At 44.7% G+C, this 21,318-nt stretch overlaps 1 protein-coding gene across 1 annotated transcript in view; it reads right to left on the bottom strand.

The window, feature by feature from the left end:
* Positions 1-21,318, bottom strand: part of LOC117667901 (uncharacterized) — a 39,231-nt gene that overhangs the window by 14,144 nt on the left and 3,769 nt on the right. Inside the window, exons 2-7 of the mRNA XM_034421526.3 lie at positions 17,953-18,117; positions 15,911-16,198; positions 14,043-14,261; positions 11,785-11,957; positions 6,106-6,220; positions 206-410 (exon numbers count right to left, since the gene is read on the bottom strand). Coding sequence (XP_034277417.2) covers positions 206-410; positions 6,106-6,220; positions 11,785-11,957; positions 14,043-14,261; positions 15,911-16,198; positions 17,953-18,117 — 1,165 coding nt within the window. The remainder of the gene's footprint in view (positions 1-205; positions 411-6,105; positions 6,221-11,784; positions 11,958-14,042; positions 14,262-15,910; positions 16,199-17,952; positions 18,118-21,318) is intronic.

Raw genomic sequence — 21,318 nt, 5'->3', positions numbered from 1 at the left:
TTTATTCCAGTTTGGCACTTCTGATTCTCGTCAACGTGTCATCATCCCTTCCGCTGTTTGTCTTCTCATTCCCAGGCCACGTATTACTGCCCCAAATTCCTCCCCTCACTCCCTTGCAATTTATGGCAGGATGCCAGCAAAGTGAAGAAGCTGAAGATGGCAGACCTGACACACGATTTCTAAAAAGTTGGTATTGCTATCCTACCTTGAGGCAAAGTTGGAGCTCTTGGCAGGGGCCACAAACGTTGCCGTGAGAACGGTGCTCTCTCCTGTCCTCAGGAAACCTTGTACAGGTCTAAAGCTCTGTATGAAGCCCAGGTCATCTCGGACATTAAAGGTGAACGTTGCAGCTGATCCATCATTCACCACCTGTACAGAGAACTCTAGGCTCCCACCAGGCAACAACGTACCTTGGAAATATAATAGGACAGGTGAGTCAAACTCAAGGCCAGTTGGGCTGGATACAGCCTGTGGGGTGCTTACCGGTAGATCTGGCCCGCGGGGCCAGCCTCAGGGGTTCTGTGGGCGTGGCTTGGTGGGTGTGGCAGGGGAAGGATATCCTGACCTTCGCACCTTCCGCCGCGAATTAAAAACATGGCTGTTCACATCGCCCAGCCTGGACTGAGGGTTTTTTTGATTATTTTAATGGGTTTTAATATATGTTTAAATTATATACTTATGCATTTATGTATTTTATGTATGCATATTTATGTATTTTATGTTTTACTGGGTTTGTTTTTATTTGTTGTGAGCTGCCCTGAGTCCTACGGAGATAGGGCGGCATACAAATTATATTAAATGAATAAATAAATAAACATTGCAAAATCTCCATTCCCACCCCACTCTGGGGCCAGCCTGAGGTGGTATTTGCCGGTTCTCTGAACTACTCAAAATTTCCACTATCAGTTCTCCAGAACCTGTTAGAACCTGCTGGATTTCACCCCTGACCGGCCTGGAATTAGCAAAGGACCAGCCCGCGGTGCCTCTGCTAGCGAAAATGGGGCAGGGGGGAGGCGCTTCAAAATTTGCTGTTTGCTGGGAAGGTGTGTAGCTAAAAGTCAGTCTACATTTAGTCTACATCTGATTTTGGGGATATTTCTTCATAAACAAACAAAACTGCATTTTCTGTGCAGTTCACACCCCTAGCTCGCTGGATTAGGCCCACATTTTGTAATTTGTTTTTGTTTTTGTTTGTTTTTTATTGGATTTATATACCGCCCTACTCCCGAAGGACTCAGGGCGGTGAACAACCACAGAATAAAACAATAAATACAAAAATTTAAAATAGAATAAAAACGAATTAAATAATTTGGCTGAGACAAATTTAAAATACCCAATAATTTAAAAACAAATTAAAATTTACATTTAAAAGGGGAAAAGATTTAGGCCAGGCCAGCTTGATGAAATAAGAAAGTCTTGAGCACGCGACGGAAGGTGTGCAGATCCGGGATCCTCCATATCTCCAGGGGGAGCTCGTTCCAGATCGTAGGTGCCCCCACAGAGAAGGCTCTCCCCCTAGGGGCTGCCAGTCGACATTGTTTGGCCGACGGCACCCGGAGGAGCCCCTCTCTATGGGAGCGTACTGGCCAGTGGGAGGTTATTGGTGGTAGCAGGCGGTCCTGTAGATAACCAGGTCCTAAGCCAAATAACCTCTGTGCCCCATTTTGGCTGACAGAGTGATGCAGGAGGCTGAGTGATGTCACACCCCTGGCCACGCCCCCTCCCTCAGCCCTTCGAGGTCAAGCACAACCCTGATGCGGCCCTCAATGAAATTGAGTTTGACACCCCGCAATAGGGCACATTGAAAATGGGGATAACTTGCAATTAAAGGTAATTTTGAGTTGTCATATATTGGTGGTTCTCAACATTTGGTGCAGATGACTCCATTGAACTTCTTGTGGTGGCACGGTGGTTAGAATGCAGTATTGCATGCTAACTCTGTCCAGTGCCAAGAGTTCGATCCTGACCGGCTCACGGTTGACTCAGCCTTCCATCCTTCCGAGGTTGGTAAAATGAGGACCCAGATTGTTGGGGGCAATATGCTTGACTTTGTAAACCCCTTAGAGTGGGTTCTAAAGCACTGTGAAGCGGTATATAAGTTTACTTGCTATTGTCAGTGCTAACCCGTTATAGGTGCTATTCCTCATAGAGGAGGAATAACCTTAGACCCAAATGACTCCTATGGGGCTGAGGGATCATCAGTCACAAAATAACCATTTATTGGCCGGCATTTATCAAATGCCAAATTTATTTATTAGAAGGCAACTTTTTCCAATTTCTTCATCCTTTCAGGATTTTCTCCATTCTCCTGTCCCTTACAGGTAGTCCTTGACATATGACCACAATGGAGTCCCAAATTTCTGTTTTTAAGCGAGACATTTGTTAAGTCAGTTTTGCCCCATTTTACGAACTTTTCATGCCACAGTTGTTAAGTGAATTCCTACAGTTGATACTAACATGGTTGTTAAATGAATCTGGCTTCCCTATTGACTGTGCTTGTCGGAAGGTCGCAGAAGGGGATCACGTGACCTTGGGACACAGCAACCATCATAGATATGAACCAGTTGTCATGCGTCTGAATTTTGATCACATGATCATGGGATGCTGTCAATGTCGTAACTGTGAAAAACGGCCACAAGACACTTTTTTCAGTGCCATTGTAACTTTGAACGGTCACTAAATGAACTGTTGTAAGCCGAGGACTACCTGTAGTCCTCACTTTACGACCTGTGGCTTAGTGACCGTTTGAAGTTACAATGGACCGCCACCGAAGGACTTTTGACTTGATTTCAAATATTAAGATGGCCGCTTCCCCCAGACAGTTACATGATTGCATTATGGATACTTGGTAACCGGCTCACATTTATGGCCATTTGCAGCATCCTGCAGGCACCTGACAGTGTTTTGGGGCAGTTTCAGTGGTGGGATTCAACCGGTTCGCACCACTTCGGCAGAACTGTTTGTTAAATTGCTGGCTGGCCCCACCCCTCCCCTTCCCGCCCCTTCCAGAAGTCACCCCGCGGCTTGTTTTTGCTCCCAGGAGGCTGCAGGGAGGCCTACTAGGCCCAAAACGGGGCACAGGGGGCTGGCGTCCCCCGTGACTTCCTTTTTGCTCCCAGGCGGGTGCAGGAGGCCGAGTGCTGCTTGTCACATCCCCTGGCCATGCCCCACCAGAGCCACACCCACCCAGCCGGTCATTAGGGCAGAGAAACGGTTGTTAAATGATTTGAATCCCACCACTGGGCAGTTTCCAGCATTTCTGGTTTCCAGCAAAAAAAAAAAAAAAAAAAGCCCATTGGAGAAAATGGGTTTGTTCAAAGCTGGCAACGATTGCCAGCTTTGCTTAAAGACCGCCACAAAAAAGGTTGTAAAATGAGGCATAATCACATGGTGATTATGACAGGTTCAATGACAGTCATAAGTTGAGGGCTACCGTGGTTTCGTTTTTCTGAGAAGACAGTCACATTCACTGGGCATCCATAATTTTTATTTTCTAAGGCTGACTTGCAGGTTTCCATGGCGCTGAAATACCGTTGGAAACAAAGCAGATATTAGAGGCTGGGAGCAGGTTTTACAGCATGCCGACTTCTCTTTTCATTCTGTTTCAGTAACTGCTAAGAAAGGAAACGGAAAAAGGAAAGCCAGCTATTTGGTTCCTGAATAGCCAACAGATGTGCTGGTCCTGGGGTTTGCAGGCATTGTATTTATATCAACAGGTTTGCCCGCTTTGAATAGTAAAATGGAGAATGCTCCTGTTTGTTTGTTTTTTTTTGTAAAGACTCCTCCCATTTTTTTTTTCTGGGATGAGAATTAATGGGAACCTTCAGGGAAGCTGGATGGGGAATTTTGGGAGTTGAAGTCCACATGTCTTGAACAGGGGTGAAATCCAGCAGGTTCTGACAGGTTCTGGAGAACCGGTAGCGGAAATTTTGAGAAGTTTGGAGAACCGGCAAATACCACCTCTGGCTGGCCCCAGAGTGGGGTGGGAATGGAGATTTTGCAATATCCTTCCCTCTGGAGTGGGGTGGGAATGGAGATTTTGCACTATCCTTCCTCTGCCATGCCCACCAAGCCACGCCCACCAAGCCACACCAAGCCATGCCCACAGAACCGGTAGTAAAAAAAAATGTATTTCACCACTGGTCTTGAATTTGCCAAGTTTGAAAAATGTCATTGTACACCCTTGGTTGGTTTCAACATTCTTGCCCCAAAGGTGCTTTTTCCAAAAGCGATTGGACTTCGTTTTGCTTGAAGATGTTTCGCTTCTCATCCAAGAAGCTTCTTCGGCTCTGACTGAAGTCAGAACTGATAAACCTCCAAGTAGCTTCAATGACTCTCAGAGAGAGCGCTAACAACCAGATGACTGCAAGGAATATAAATCCGCCCATTCTCCACCATTCAGTCAGAACTGAAGAAGCTTCTTGGATGAGAAGCAAAATGTCTTCAAACAAAACAAAGAAAGTCCATTTGGCTTTTGGAAGAAGCACCTTTGGGACAACCATGACCTGGATGACTGAGAATCTCCATAGATTTACTTCTTAGGTTCTGAAGTGCACCTAAGGTTCTAAGGTTCTGAAGTGAACCTTACGTCTGTGGGTTCTGAAGTAAAGGTAGGTAGATGTAGCACCAATTGAAGAGCATCTATGTAGTTTTGTGGGTTGAACTGTGGAGTCCTTGAGGCTTTCTCTGCCTGGTTGTTTGCTTGCAGATGTTTTGTTGCCTTACTAGGTAAGATCTAATTACTTAGTTGGTAGCATCTGTTATCTAATCGGGGAACAAAATGTCTGCAAACAAACAACCAAGGACTCCATAGGTAGATGTACTTCCACTAGATCTGTCTATGGAGATTCTCCATCAGCCAGGTCATAATTGTCCCAAAGGTGGTTTTTCCAAAAGTCAACTGGACTTTCTTGGGGGGGGGGGTTCTTAACATCTTGCTTCTCATCCAAGACGTTTCTTCAGTTCTGAAGTGAAGAAGAGCTGAAGAAGCGAAATGTTAGACATAAAACCAAGGAAGTCCAATTGCCTTTTGAAAAAAACACCTTTGGGTTCACTAGATCTGGCTTGCAAAAATTCAAATGATCAATAAGTGGCAGCAAATATATATAAAGCCAGATTTGCAAGTCATATATATATATATATATATATATATATATATATATATATATATATATATATATATATATATATATATAGAGAGAGAGAGAGAGAGAGAGAGAGAGAGAGAGAGAGAGAGAGAGAGAGAGAGAGAGAGAGAGAGAGAGAGAGAGAGAGAGAGAGAGGGGTGGGGGTGGGGGGGAGTAAAGGTAAAGGTTCCCCTCGCACATAAGTGCTAGTCGTTCCCGACTCTTTGAAATCTCAATTTCAAAGCCGAAGAGCCAGCGCTGTCCGAAGACGTCTCCATGGTCATGTGGCCGGCATGACTAAATGCCAAAGGCGCACGGAGAGCTGTTATCTTCCCACCAAAGGTGGTCCCTATTTTTCTATTTCCATTTTTAATGTGCTTTCAAACTGCTAGGTTGGCAGAAGCTGGGACAAGTAACAGGAGCTCACCCTGTTACGCAGCACCAGGGATTCGAACTGCTGAACTGCCGACCTTTCGATCGACAAGCTCAGTGTCTTAGCCACTGAGCCACCAGGTCCCTATCATATATCATATATATTCTGTGCCATCTGGTGGACATTTGCTTTTGGCTCACAGCTCTGGTAGTCGACTTAGCTCAGGGGTGTCAAACTCAAGGCCCACAGGCCAGATTTGGTCCACTGGGCTGCCCTGGAAACAGTGAAGGACCGGCCCGGAGTGCCTTTGCCAGTGAAAATGGAGCTTGGGAGGGCTGCGTGCGTTTTCGCTGGCAGAGGGTTGCAGGAGGCCGTCGCAGCCAAAAACGGAGCTCGGGAGTCTGTTTTCGCAGGCAGAGCGCTCGGGCGATCACAGGCTCGCCCGACATGAGTGACGACAAGCTGGGCATGCCCCCTGGCCACGCCCCACCCCCCAGAGATCAAACACAACCCTGATGCGGCCTTCAATGAAATCGAGTTTGACTCCCCTGACTTAGGTGGATCAAAATGGCGAAGGAAATTTTCGTACTGTTGCCAGGGACTTACTTTCTTGGTCTGCCAAGGGTAGAATCCTTATTGACGCCACATGGATAGGATTGATGTTCAGACGTGAGAAGGGCAGGTTGCCGGGAGACAGGCCTTCTACTTTTAGCATCGGAGACTGGAAAGTTAAAAAAAAGGGGGAATTAATGGATTTTACATTGTCTGTCTCTTGCATCTTGAACAGAGAAGAGATTATTCCAATCGTTTCTGCTGTTCCGGGTAAGATAACTGTACTCAGATGCCGAGAAGCTTCTTTTTAAAATAAAGATAAACGAAGTCCTTAAAGGCTTAAGAAATTATAGCTATAGTTATTTTTGCTGTTCGTAATACCGTAGCTGGCTATAGAAGGAAACCTTGACTTAGCTTTTTTCCGCTCTCCTTTCCCCCCCCATTTTATCTTAATCCTTTGTATGAATAGTTTTAATTGGAGCAATCTGAATTTTGTTTTTAATGCTGCTGTTTTACATTATGACTGCATTTCTTTGGTTGATTATTTATTTAATATATTTAACATCCTTGCCCAGGGGAATTTTTGTGTAGGGGGACTATACCCTGTGTTCTGCCCCAGCTATGGACCCCAAAGAACGCAGCACACACAAACTCTATATAAAGCTTATTTACTCAAAATAACTTAGTCTTTATCATTCAAAGGCTGTTAATGAACTCTTAACAGCCTACCAGAATTCTAAGTTAAGGTAATCACAGTCTTACTAGAGTTGGCAGAAATCCCAGAAGCAGTTTTGCAGACACGAAAGAGAGTGAACTAAAGTTGTTCTCTACAGCTTGTTGCAAGCGGCGTTCTTTCTTAAATAGGCTAAGGGAGTGGCCAATTAGCCTCAAGCCTTATTCTCGAGGAGACCTCCTCCTGAGGAGCCACTCCTGCCTTTTGGCAGCTCTGCGCGCTTGTGCATTGAGAAGAGGCTCCTCCTCTTCACTTAAAGGAGCTCCTCCTCTTCACTTAAAGGAGCTTCTGGAGGTTCTGAAGGCCCTGGCTGAATCCCCGCCTCTGGCACCACATCTTCTCCAGCCTCCTCACTGTCCGACTCGAGCGCCAGCTGCATTGGCTGCTGGTGCAGCACCACACCAGTCTCCTCGTCGTCGGAATCGGCTACAATCTGCACAGGCCGCTGACGGGCCACAACAACCTGGGTCCCCCAGTTCCTAGTTGAGCTCCTTCACCACTGCCCCATACTAGCTTATATTCCCATAATAGAGAAGGCATTTATTATTAAATTTATATGCCACCCATCTCGCCAAAATGGCTTACAACCCAGTAAAAACAAGATAACATTAAAACATTAAAATAGTAATCGTTAAGACTGATACGGGTACTAAAAGATAATATGATGATCAGGAATGGCCTCTTATTTATTTTAAAAGTAATTTGGTCCTTCTTGATCCTTTTGGTCCGATTTGATATTTATAAACTTTGTAACTTTGTACAGGGACAGGTAGTCCTCAATGTATGACTGCTATTGAGCGCACAATTTCTGTTGCAAAGCAAGACAGTTGTTAAATGAGTCCCCCCCCCTTTTCAACCATTCTTGCCACAGTTGTTAAGTGTTTCACTGCAGCTGTTAAGTTAGTAGCATGATTGTGAAGTGAATCTGGCTCCCCCATTGACTTTGCTTGTCAGAAGGTCGCAAAAGGGGAATCACATGACCAGGGACACCGCCACTGTCGTAAGTACAAGTCAGTTACGAAGCATCTGAATTTTGATCATGTGACCATGGGGATGTTGCAACGGTTGTTAAGTATGAAAAACGGTCATAAGTCACTGTTTTCAGTTCTGTTGTAACTTTGAATGGGCACAAACCGAATCAAGAACTAACTGTATAGCTTTTTCACGACAAACAACTTTTCACAACTTCTGGAGGCAAGTTGTTCCACTGATTAATTGTTCTACTGTCAGGAAATTTCTCCTTAGTTCTAAGTCGCTTCTCTCCTTGATTAGTTTCCACCCATTGCTTCTTGTCCTGCCCTCAGGTGCTTTGGAGAATAGTTTGACTCTCTCTTCTTTGTGGCAACCTCTGAGATATTGGAACACTGCTATCATGTCTCCCCTAGTCCTTCTCTTCATTAAACTAGCCATGCCCAGTTCCTGCAACTGTTCTTCATATGTTTTAGCCTCCAGTCCCCTAATCATCTTTGTTGCTCTTCTCTGCACTCTTTCTAGAGTTTTGCTGGTTTACCTTTATTGTTAATTATTTACAATTGTTTGTTATTTATGTTAGATAGGTGGATTGAAGAGACTGGAGACAGGCTTCAGACAACAGCTCTTTATTCAACCACTATTTACAATCCAGCAGCCAGCCACTCTAACAGCCAGCCCTTTTATAGGGAGCTGTCAGGGAAACCAGCCAATCATATTCAAGCATTCTTCCCGCCCAAACAGCGGACCAGAGGGAGAACTATCCTGTCAATATCTAACAATTTAGCTTTATTGTACTTTCAATAGAAAGCTGGTAAAGGCCAGTAGAAATTAGGATATAAATAAATATTGGTGCCCCCTTCCTTTGGACGTTGAGAGTCTAGAAAGAGTGCAGAGAAGTCCAACCCCCTATATAGGGTTTCCTGCCTAAGCAGGGGGTTGGATTAGAAGACCTCTAAGGTCCCTTCCAACTCTGTTATTCTATTCTATTCTACTGAAAGAAGAGCAATAAAGATGATTAGGGCACTGGAGGCTAAAACATACGATGAATAGTTGCAGGAATTGGGTATGTATAGCAGTGGTGGGTTCCTCCTGGTTCGGTCCGGTTCTCCCAAGCCGGTAGCAGTGACGATATGACGTCACCAAACCGGTTCTGTCCCCCCGCCCCCCCGCATTATTCTTACCTTTTATTTGGCCCCACCCCCAATCTATTGCTGCCTCCTGAGTTCCAGCTGATGGCTAGAGGGAAAAAAACTGTTTAAACTCTTGCTTGGGGGGGGGGAGCTTCAAAGGGCTGCCCTACAGCTGATCAGTGTTAAAAGAAAACAAATGAGTAGACAAGTGCCTGCAAAAATACATGAGTAGATCAGTGCCTGCAAAAATAAATGGGTAGACCAATGCCTGCAAAAATACATAAGTAGATCAGTGCCTGCAAAAATAAATGGGTAGATCAGTGCCTGCAAAAATACATGAGTAGATCAGTGCCTGCAAAAATAAATGGGTAGACCAGTGCCTGCAAAAATACATGAGTAGATCAGTGCCTGCAAAAATACATGAGTAGATCAGTGCCTGCAAAAATAAATGGGTAGATCAGTGCCTGCAAAAATACATGGGTAGATCAGTGCCTGCAAAAATACATGAGTAGATCAGTGCCTGCAAAAATAAATGGGTAGATCAGTGCCTGCAAAAATAAATGGGTAGATCAGTGCCTGCAAAAATACATGAGTAGATCAGTGCCTGCAAAAATACATGAGTAGATCAGTGCCTGCAAAAATAAATGGGTAGATCAGTGCCTGCAAAAATAAATGGGTAGATCAGTGCCTGCAAAAATAAATGGGTAGATCAGTGCCTGCTAAAATACATGAGTAGATCAGTGCCTGCAAAAAATAAATGGGTAGATCGGTACAGCATTGCAAGCCTGGTAGACCAGTACCTCTGCTAAATCCTAAACAATTGTCACATGACCATCAAGCCATGCCCACAAAATAAGCCACGCCCACAGAACCGATAGTAAAAAATTTTAGAACCCACCCCTGACGTATAGTTTAATGAACAGAAAGACTGGGTTTGGCATGGTAGCAGTCTTCTGATATCTCAGGGGCAACCTATTCTCCAAAGCACCTGAAGGAAGGACAAAGAAGCAAGGGAGGGAAACTAATCAAAGAGAGAAGCAACCTAGAATCAAAGAGAAATTTCCTGAAGTTAGAACAATTAATCAGTGGAACAACATGCCTCCAGAAGTTGTGAATGCTCCAACACTAGAAGTTTTTAAGAAGAGATTGGGCAGCCATTTGTCTGAAATGGTATAGGGCAGGTGTGTCAAACTGAAGGCCCGGGGCCCGGATGTGGCCCGGTGTGTGTGTGTGTGTGCTTAGATCTGGCCCACAGGGCCACCCTGGAAACAATAAAGGACTGACCCGCGGTGCCTCTGCCAGAGAAAACAGAGCTTGGGAGGGCCGCCCGCAGGTCCTCCCGAGCTCCGTTTTTGCTGGCAGGAGGCCGTCGCAGCTGAAAACAGAGCTCAGGAGCCCATTTTCTCTGGCAGAGTGTTCGGGCCACCACAGGCACCCCGACACTATTGACGTCAAACTGGCCACGCTCACCCTGGCCATGCTCACTCCGCCACTCCCCCCCCCCGAGGTCAAACACAACCCAGATGCGGCCCTTAATGAAATTGAGTTTGACACCCCTGGTATAGGGCTTCCTGCCTGAGCAGTGGGTTGGACTAGAAGACCTCCAAGGTCCCTTCCAACTCTGTTACATTCTGTTATTCTGGAATGGCCTTGAGGTCCAGGCCAAAAGGCCTTCCTGCTCTATGGCTGTGAAGAGTGGTTGAGTGACTGAGCAATTAGATCTTCAAAACTAGGATTCCTTTGACTTGATAAAACTAGACAGTGAACGCTGAGCTCCCTTTACGGTTCAGTGGCTATGTTTGGCATTTGTGGAGCAAGCTGTGGCTGTCCAGAATGGTTCCCACTGAGAAGATTTGCAGATTTGATTTGAACTGAATTGAATATCTTATTTGGCCGAGTGTGCTTAGACACACAAAGAATGTGTCTCCGATACATTCAGAAGCATTCAGTGTATATGCAAAGCAACAGAGAGAATAATAATAATAATAATAATACTCATAAAAGGGGAAAATAAAGAATAAGAACGATAAGCAACAATACTACAGCCCAGTGGTGAAATCCAAATTTCTTTACTACTGGTTCTGAGGGCATGGCTTGATGGGCATGGTGTGGCTTGGTGGGCGTGGCAGGGGAAGGATACTGCAAAATCTCCATGCCCACCCCACTCCAGGGGAAGGATACTGCAAAATCCCCCTCCCCTCCCCACTCCTAGGGGAAGGATATTGCAAAATCTCCATTCCCACCCCACTCCAGGAGAAGGACACTGCAAAATCCCCATTCCTACCCCACTCTGGGGCCAGCCAGAGGTGGTGTTTGCTGGTTCTCCAAACTACTCAAAATTTCCGCTACCGGTTCTCCAGAATCTGTCAGAACCTGCTGGATTTCACCACTGCTACGGCCACTCTACAGGTAGTCCTCAATTTACAACAGTTCATTTAGTGACCATCTGAAGTTACAACGGCACTGAAAAAAAGTAACTTAATGACCGTTTTTCATACTTACAACCATTGTAGCATGCCGTTGGTCACATAATCCAAATGCCGATGCTTGACAAGTGACTCACACTCACACGTGATGGCTGCAGTGTCCCGGGGTCCCATGATCACTTTTTGCAATGTTCTGACAAGCAAAGTCTGCTTCACTTAACAACCATGTTACTAACTTAACAATGGTGGCAAGAAAAGTCATAAAACAAGGCAAGACTCACTGAACAATTCTCTCATTTGCAATAGAAATTTTGGGCTCAATTGTGGTCATAAATTGAGGACTACCTGTATATGGATTAATATAACCCAGATATTAGACAGAACATTCTCCTCATGGTTTACCATGGAAGCACTAACCGGTCATGCAACATGGAGTCAAATCAGAAGATGAAGAAATAACCGTGGTTCATACCAATGAATCCAGATGAATCGGAGCAAAGGCCAAGATATTGCCAAGGGCATCAGATGTTTGGTTTAAAACGATGGAGTGAATAGGACCTCCTAGTCCATCAGAAATGACCAGACGCTGCATCTGGGTACCTCTGGCTGCTCCCAGCATCTTTATGGAGATGGTATAGTTTGATCCTGAGAAAAATGCAGAAAGTTAGCAGAGGGTCTATGGAGATTCTCAGTCATCATAGTTGTCCCAAAGGTGTTTTTTTTCAAGAGACAACTGGATTTTCTTGTTTTTCTTTGAAGATGTTTCTCTTCTCATCCAAGAAGCTTCTTCAGCTTTGACTGGATGGTGGGGAATGGAAGGATTTATATTCCTTGCAGATTTATATTCCTTGCAATAACGACCAGCTGTCTGCAAGGAGTATAAATCCTTCCATTCCCCATCATCCAGTCAAAGCTGAAGAAGCTTCTTGGATGAGAAGAGAAACGTCTTCAAAGAAAAACAAGAAAATCCAGTTGTCTCTTGAAAAAAAACACCTTTGGGACCAAAGTTAGCAGAGAATCCTGTCTCTTCCTCAATACTCTCTTCTTCTGAAATGTCCCAAAGGTGCTTTTTTTTTTCAAGAGGTATCTGGACTTTCTCTTTTCTTTGAAGACGTTTCGCTTCTCATCCAAGAAGCTTCTTCAGCTCTGGCTGGACGGTGGGGAATGGAAGGATTTATATTCCTTGCAGACAGCTGGTCATCTTCATCCTTTTAGAGGGTCGTTGAAGCACTTGGAGGTTTATCTGTGTCCTCAGGGTCACCTGAGTAGTGCAAATGGTTCCTGTAGTCTGCAATTTTTTTCCTCCTCTGGAAATCCATTCCTACTCCCACACCATGAGCCGTGGTGGCGCAGTGGTTAGAGTGCAGTACTGCAGGCTACTTCTGCTGATCACCAGCTGCCAGCAGTTTGGCAGATCGAATCTCACCAGGGTCAAGGTTGACTCGGCCTTCCATCCTTCCGAGGTGGGTAAAATGAGGACCCAGATTGTTGGGGGCAATAGGCTGACTCTGTAAACCGCTTAGAGAGGGCTGTAAAAGCATTGTAAAGCGGTATATAAGTCTAAGTGTTATTGCTATTCGAAGGGTGTTCATCCCAAATTGTACAGCTAAAGGTCTATATTATAGAGATTCTCAGTCATCCAGGTCATCCAGACGTTTCGCTTCTCATCCTTCCATCCCCCACCATCCAGTCAGAGCTGAAGAAGCTTCTTGGATGAGAAGTGAAACATCTTCAAAAGAAAAGTCCAGTTGCCTCCTGAAAAAAAAAGCATCTTTAGGACAACCATGACCTGGATGACTGAGAATCTCTATAGACTTTTTCTTCTGAAGTGGATTTCGCTTAGCACCTAAAATGTTTGCCTGACTTTTTTTTTTTAGCATGGATGTTGGTAATGGAGGATTTAAGCTCAGAGTTACAACAGGACGCTCTAGAATAGTGGTCACCAACTGGTGGTCCATGGACCACTGATGGTCCGCGAGAAAATTTTGGTGGTCCGCAGAAAAGTTATTTGCACTTTTAATATTGCACTAAATCAGAGCTCCTCAAACTACGGCCCCTGGGACAGATATGTGCAATGAATGTTTGTGTTCCTGCAGAGAGTCTCCCCCTTCGGGGTCTTTTTCTGCGGGGTGGGGGGGCAGAAATTCCAACTTGGGGTCTGCTTCAGCCTCCTGGTATGGGGCTTTGGGCGAAGGCTGGAGGGAAGTGCCGCTGGTGGCAAAGAGCCGGAAGGCCTTGTTCCAGTGGGACTGCCTCATAGCCTGGAACTGGCTGATCATCTCAGCCCGCTGAGCCTCCAGGTGCCGATACCTGGCCTTGCGCTCCTGTAGATCTTCCCTCTGCTTGGAAAGCCTATGCTCGTAGTCCTGAGTGAGGTGCTTCTTCTGAGCCTCCTTCTCAGTCAGATCCAATTTGAACTGAGCCAGCTGTTTTCCCAACTCTTTCTCATGGTGGCTGCTTAGCTCCAACAACTGCTTCCTGTTGGTGCCCTAAGGAGCCCGGGCGGGCAGGAGAGGAGTGGCTGGGAGGGGAGGGGCGAGTAGAGGCTGGCGAAGCGCCCCTCCATGTGAGTGATGTTGAGTTGACCACACCCACCCAGTCACATGACCACCTAGCCACGCCCACCCAGCTGGTCATTAGGCAGATCATATTAGTGGTCCGCAGGATTTAAAATTATGAATTTACTGGTCCCTGAGATCCGAAAGGGACCAGTAAGTCTAGAAGACTTACCTTTCATAGGCTGTCCTTGAATTGGAAGCATGTAGTCGTTCTGCTTCTGCATTATCCGGTAAGTAAAGTCAAGCAAACTCTTGCCTCTAATCTCCACCTCATAAGAGCCCCTTGGAGTCATAGATACAGTCCACCGGCCTGCCTGAGGGAGAGGAGATACCTTCACGACCTTTTGATTCCTTGTGTCAATCATCATACGAGGTTTTCTGAATGGGTCACCTAGCGTGGAACATCACAAAAAGGAATGAATTGCATTACAGGTGGTCCTCGACTTCCGACCACAATTGAGCCCACATTTTCTGTTGCTAAATGAGACATCTATTGAGTGAGCCGCCGTTGTTAAGCGAATCCCTGCAGTTGGTCAATTAGTCACACGGTTGTTAAGTGAAACTGGTTTCCCCGTTGATTTTGCTTGTCAAGAAGGTCGTAAAAAGGGGATTGCATGATCCCTGGACACTGCGACCATCATAAATTCGAGTCAGTTGTCAAGCGTCTGAATTTTGATTATGTGACCATTGATTATTCCTTAATTAGTGATTAAATTTTAATTAATTAATTTAATTAATCATTAAAATGATTGTGTGACCATTGATTATTAATTAATTAGTGATTAAAATTTAATTAATTAATTTAATTAATCATTAAAATGATTATGTGATCATTGATTATTCAACCCTACATGTGAAAAACGGTCATAAAGTCAGTTTTTTCAGTGACGTTGTAACTTTGAATGGTCACTAAATGAACTCTTTTATGTTGAAGACTGCCAGCAGAGGCTAAAATGGCTGACAATATGGCTTCCTCCAATTCCGGACATCCACGATCGTGCAATTGCCCCCACCCTTTTTTTTACATGTATCCCATGTCAGACAAGGGAAAGTGTTTGCTTGCTCATAGTAGCAGCCTTTTTTTGACCTTCTGTATACTCAATAACCGATTAACAGAGTTGGAAGGGACCTTGTAGGTCATCTAGTCCAACCCACCATCCAAACAGGAGACCCTACACCACGGGTGTCAAACTCAATTTCATTGAGGGTTGCCTCAGGGTTGTGTTTGACCTCGGGGGGCCAGGCTGGCCTTGGCCAGCTTGATGTCACTCGTGTTGGGAGCGCCTGTGGTGGGCCGAGCGCTCTGCCAGAGAAAACGGGCTCCCGAGCTCCATTTATTTATTTATTTATTTATTGGTTCGATTTATATACCACCCTTCTCTGGAGATTCAGGGTGCTTACAATGCGTTAAGCAATAGCCTTCATACTTTTGTATATACCTGCTTAGTAGGGCTTTTGGGCCCCCCTAAGCAGTGTTCTTTTTTTTATACAAAGTCAGCTTATTGCCCCCACAATCCGGGTCCTCATTTTACCTACCTCGGAAGGATGGAAGGCTGAGTCAACCTTGAGCCTGGTGAGATTTGAACTTGCAGTAATTGCAGGCAGCTGGTGCTACTTAACAGCACTTTAGTCTGCTGCGCCACCAAGGCTCTTTTTCGGATGTGACGGCCTCCTACAACCCTCCGCCAGTGAAAATGGAGCTCGGGAGGGCTGCGGGTAGCCCTCCCGAACTCCGCTTTCACTTGCAGAGGTACTATGGGCTGGTCCTTCAATGTTTCCAGGTTGGCCGCGTGGGCCAGATCTAAGCATCCTGCAGGTTAAATCCGGGCCCCTGACCTTGAGTTTGACACCTCTGTCATACACCATTTCTGACAGATGGCAGTCCGTTTTCTTCTTGAAAGCTTCCAGTGATGAAGCTCCCACAACTTCTGAAGGCAAAGCTGTTCCATTGGTTGATTGCTCTCACTGTCTATTTATTTTTATTTCTAGGTTGAATCTCTCCTTGATCAGTTTCCATCCATTTTTACTCAGTTCAATTACCTGAAGGTTGCCAGATATTAAAGTTGAATCTCTCATGCCTTAAAGTCTTGACTGAGATGGATATTTCGGAGAGAGTTTCATCCACGGGGAAGGAGAACTGAGATCCATCCACACGATTATGGGCTATTTTAACAGGAGCGGCATTCATGGACAGCTCCAGTACTCCAAGGGCCTTAGAAAGTTGGCTTTTCTTCGTGTTCAGGTAGTAGCCACCAGAAAAGGATGCTAATTCTTCATAGACATTATCATAAGCTCTCCGAGCAGCTCTAACATTCCTCTTAACAGCTTCTGCAAAAAAATGAAATACACATTTCTTCTTTTAAGTGGCTCCTCCGGAGTTTACCAAAGAAACGAAAATTGTTTTAGAAAAGTGCATTCTATAATTTTTATTACTATTTTCATAAAATTCCCTATTTAGGTATATTAGATTTCTTTGAACCTATTCTGCCTCAATATTTTGCAACTCTTTTCTTTTAGCTGATAGTTCTAGCATAATCCTATTCTCTCTACTTTCTATATATTTACTCTCTAATTCCCTGATTTCCTCCTCCAACCGTTTTATATGTTTCTCTTTTTGTTTTTTTTATATTATAAGAATATTTTATCCCCAAACCTCTCACCACTGCTTTCATTGCATCCAGTGATGAAATCCAATTTTTTTTACTACAGGTTCTGTGGGTGTGGCTTGGTAGGCGTGCTGTGGCTTGGAGGGCGTGGCAGGGAAAGGATACTGCAAAATCCCCATTCCTTCCCCACTCCTGGGAGAAGGATATTGCAAAATCTCCATTCCCACCCCACTCTGGGGCCAGCCAGAGGTGGTATTTGCCGGTTCTCCGAACTACTCAAAATTTCCTGACAGAACTTGCTGGATTTCACTCCTGATTGCATCTCATATTATACCTATATTACTACCTCCCTCTTCATTTATCGTCCATATTTCTTTTAATTCCCTTTCCATTTTTTCTAAAATCTCTTTATTTTAAAAGATCCATTTGATCCATCCTCAAATGCATTCTCCATCTATTTGCTGTAGTTTTCAGTGGTGGGTTGCTACTGGTTCGGTCCGGATCCTGCGAACCGGTAGTAATGGTGGCAGAAGGCTCTGCTCACCCGCCCGGAAGCTTCTGCGCATCTGCGATCACGCGCGCACACGCTCCCGTTGCGAACTGGTAGCGAAGGTAAGTGGAACCCACCCCTGGTAGTTTTCTTCAATAATTAGAGATGCCATTGGTAGCAAGGCCTTTCTTCAGGATGTTTCATCAGTTCACCAGGGTGTCAGCCCTGGAGGCCATCTTTTTCTTCAGGGCTGCCACATTTAGTACTGTGGGAAACTGGGAGGGGGGATTGCATGGAGTCACAGGGGTATCTAGCGATAATAACATTCCTTTCTCAGAGAGTCAAGGACATTCGGCCTGCACCTGGAGTGGTGTGACTGAGAGGCACCTCCAGTTGGGACAGTGCATTGGTTGAACCAGTGGTAGAATTCAATTTTTTTTGCTACCGGTTCTGTGGGTGTGGCTTGGTGGGCGTCGCAGGGGAGGGATACTGCAAAATCTCCATTCCCACCCCACTCTAGAGGAAGGATACTGCAAAATCTCCATTCCCATCTCACTCCAGGGGAAGGATACTGCCAAAATCTCCATTCCCACCCCACTCCAGGAGAAGGATATTGCAAAATCTCCATCCCCACCCTACTCTGGGCCTAGCCAGAGGTGGTATTTGCCAGTTCTCCAAACTAATCAAAATTTCCGCTACGGGTTCTCCAGAACCTGTCAGAACCTGCTGAATAGCAGCCCTGGATTGGACCATGTGATGGACATGTGGATGCAGGGGAAGGGTCTTGGACTTTCTTTTGGGTGGGGAAAACCTGGAAGCTTTCAGATTCGGGTTTTCCCAGATGTGCCAATATGATATTTCTAATAAAATGGAATTTTGAGGAACCGCTGGTCTTGGAGTCCTCTTTCGTGTGTGTGTGTGTGTGTGTGTGTGTGTGTGTGTGTGTGTTTCTTACTTGGAACCCTGACACAGGGATTCTGCCTTACCATCTCGTACAAAAAATTTCTTTGTGGCTTCAGTGGCCATTTCTGCAGCTTCCTTGTGCAAATAGGAATGAGAGGAGAGCAGGGGGTCAGTTGCCTCTTTATGGCTGCTCCCAGGAGAGGACGGGTCTTTGGTGGCAACATTTTTCCCGCCATGTCCACATTTGCCTGCATGGGAAAAAAAAAACATGATAAAAATGCACATTAAAAAAAGGGCAGTGCTTTTCATTGTGTAGTTGTAGCGGCTGTTTTTTTTTTTTTTTTTTAATTACTTAAAACATTTATATAGCTGCCCATCTTACAACTAGCTCTGGGTGGCTCCCAGTCAAAAATTAAAAGTCATTTAGAATTACTTTGAAGAACAATAGAGCTCAACCAGTTAAGACATAAAACATGAAAAAGAACAAAAACCTGGCAACAACGCATGATAACGTGCCATTCTCTAATATTTCGCCCAACACCTGAGGGAAAAGTCAGGTCTTTAAAGCCTTAAAGAAGGTGAAAATGGTGAAGATCTACTAAACTTCAAGGGGCAAAGTGTTAGGATAAGGGACTAGGAGTGTGTCCATCCTATTTGACCTTGTAGGATGAATCAATATTCTTAGGGAAAGGATGTCCTGCAGCTAATCTAGCCCTGTGCCTTTAAAGGTTATGATTTCCACCTTGAATTGTACCTGCAGAGAAACAGGAAGCTAGTGTAGTTCACACAACAGAGGTGTTATCTGGACTGAGCTTTAGTGGTTTGTACGCCTTCCTCAGTAGCAATTCTTAATTATACATCAACATTCTGGGCCACGCTGACTATGGGATCCAGTGGTGGGATTCAAAATTTTCTACTACCGGTTCTGTGGGCGTGGCTTGGTAGATGTGGCTTGGTGGGCATGGCAGGGGAAAGTACCATAAAATCTCCATTCCCACCCCACTCCAGGGGAAGGTTACTGCAAAATCAGTAGTGGGTTGCCCCCGATTCGGACCGGTGCTCAAGAACCGGTAGTAAAACTGGCAGGAGGCCCCGCCCACCACCCCGGATGTTGTCATCAGTGATCTGCATGATCCCGTTGAGAACTGGTAGTAAAGGTAAGTAGAACCCACCCCTGTGCAAAATCCCCATTTCCTCCTGATCAGCTGGGGATCGGGAGGCACAGAATAGATGGGGGCGGGGCCAGTCAGCATTTTTACTACTGGTTCTCCGAACTACTCAAAATTTCTGCTACTGGTTCTCCAGAACTGGTCAGAACCTTCTGAAACCCACCTCTGGTCGTGTCCCAATGTCTGAAGATGTTTAAAGTCTAACTAAAGGGAAAGAAATAGGCTCCGAGTAAAATTGAGTTTTTGTTTCTATATCAAAGTTCTTGTTTGGTCTGGTCTCAAAGGGTTCGCACTTCTTCTTGTAGGAAGTAAAATCCATCTGGTTCAGTTCCAAGCTGGGAGAAAGTCGTTGGAAATAAAATGGAGGCTGATTGGAAAGGAAGTTTATTGAGGAAGCAGAATCACCAACGACATGTGGTTCTGGGGCAGCTGACCAATTGGTTGAATGGGTGGATGGATCTTTCTAGGTTTCTGTGATGCTGCTGGGCGTTGTGCAATGTCTGAAGTGCCCCTAGGGGCACTTGTAGTGCAATGTAGTGAGCGCTGTGTCTTTACCTATTCTAATGGTGGTGGGTTAATCCTGTTGTGTCCTAAAAGGTCATGTCCCCTTCTTAGAATTTGGGTGGAGGAGAATGTAAATTTTAATCCCATTGCTGGAGGTGAAGGTCTTTTGTTTGTGACTAGTCTGGCCCAGGATTTCTTAATGGGCACAAAATAGGCTATTAAGAAGACTGGGGGCTGCTTTCTGCCTCTAAGAACATGTTTCTCCATTTCTCCTTTGGGGAAATATAATATTCTACCTCTTAATATTACCCAAAATACTTCATTCTCTAGGAGGGGGCTTCCCACACACTGAAACAGCAGATCCAATCCTATGCACCCACTTTTTACTGGCACATTGCTGCATTATGGATCAATTAAAAGTACCAGGTGGTCTTCAAAGGCAGCCCCATGCAAATTGCAGTTATTCCCACAGTTGTCCAAGGCACGAGTGACAGTGAGCAAGGCCTCCCAGTCCAGGAAAGGGGCACAATTGACACACCAAGTGAATCTATGCAAAGACTCCCTCTAGCCAGTGCTGCCACCTACTTCTTGAACAGACCTGACTCCAGAAGATCCCCAAACTGAGCACCAACTCAGTCTGGGGAAGTCCTTCTCCACCCAGAGTCCAAAAAAAGGAATCATCTGGGCCTGGGGAGGGGGCAAAATTCCAAGCCACTCCATCTTGCCAGGATCGAATCCGTTAGAAATTCTGTTTATATATAGCAAACAAAAAGTACAGTCACCATGTGCTTTACTGTTCAACTGTTTAATTGTAACAGGAATCAGGAAACTCTCCTTAGAACAAAAGATCATAGAGTATATACACCATAGAGCCAAGCTTCTAAACACTGCCATCTGCTGGCTCAATACTACTGTAGTTGTTGCATAGAAATACATTCCAACAGAATTCAAGCTGATTCTTCCCCATCCAGACCTTATAACCTCCAGGCACTTGGCCATTAAATCACCACATCTCTTCTCTTGACTCTGAACGTCTTGTGAACACTCCTGCTTTTTAAAAAAGTGAAAATGCCATTTTGCCACCTGAACTGGTATTTGGTTGTTGAATTTGGAGCCTCATCAGCTGTTTCCCTAGCTAGAGTCTATTTCTTGAATTAATATGAAGTGAGTAATAGGTCATGTTTTGGGAATAACTGGTTGTTGTTTTTTTAATTTAGCTGCCTTCTCCAAAATCATTACAGATACAAATATCCTCAAGTTAGGACAGCTGCAGAAAAAATGATTTATGGCTTTTCCTTGCACTTATGACCATATAGCATCACTCCTGCAGTCACATAGTTGCAATTACAACTGGTTGCAGCATCCTGTAATCCATTAAATTAAATTCTACAAATTACTTACTTTTCTTATAAATTCTGGACACTTTGATGAGAGCTTAAACTTTTCAAACAGTACAACTATTCTAATTATTTGGATTCTTTTAATTTGGAAACCTATCTCACTTTTCTCTGATAGAGCAACCTTTCTATATAAGAGATATTTCAGTGCTGTAAGCTGGTAGACCAGATCAGGAAATCAATAAAGAGAAAGGCTAAAACTATTTTCTATTGAAATTGACTATAATAACAGTATTTTACAAGTCTAATTGATCACTCTCCTTTCTTATATCCTGTGACTCAGGTATTTATCTAGGTCTCTGCTGAATATTATCTATCTATTGTGGACTTTAGATATTTTCCCCCTCATCTCTTTGATAATGGAGTTTGTGTGTCTTCC

Source organism: Pantherophis guttatus, chromosome 2, assembly GCF_059756535.1.
Source record: "Pantherophis guttatus breed Tessera chromosome 2, ASM5975653v1, whole genome shotgun sequence".
Lineage (NCBI taxonomy): Eukaryota > Metazoa > Chordata > Lepidosauria > Squamata > Colubridae > Pantherophis > Pantherophis guttatus.
Note: the sequence above shows the minus strand (reverse complement) of the source record. Positions and strands in the feature narration are given on the sequence as shown.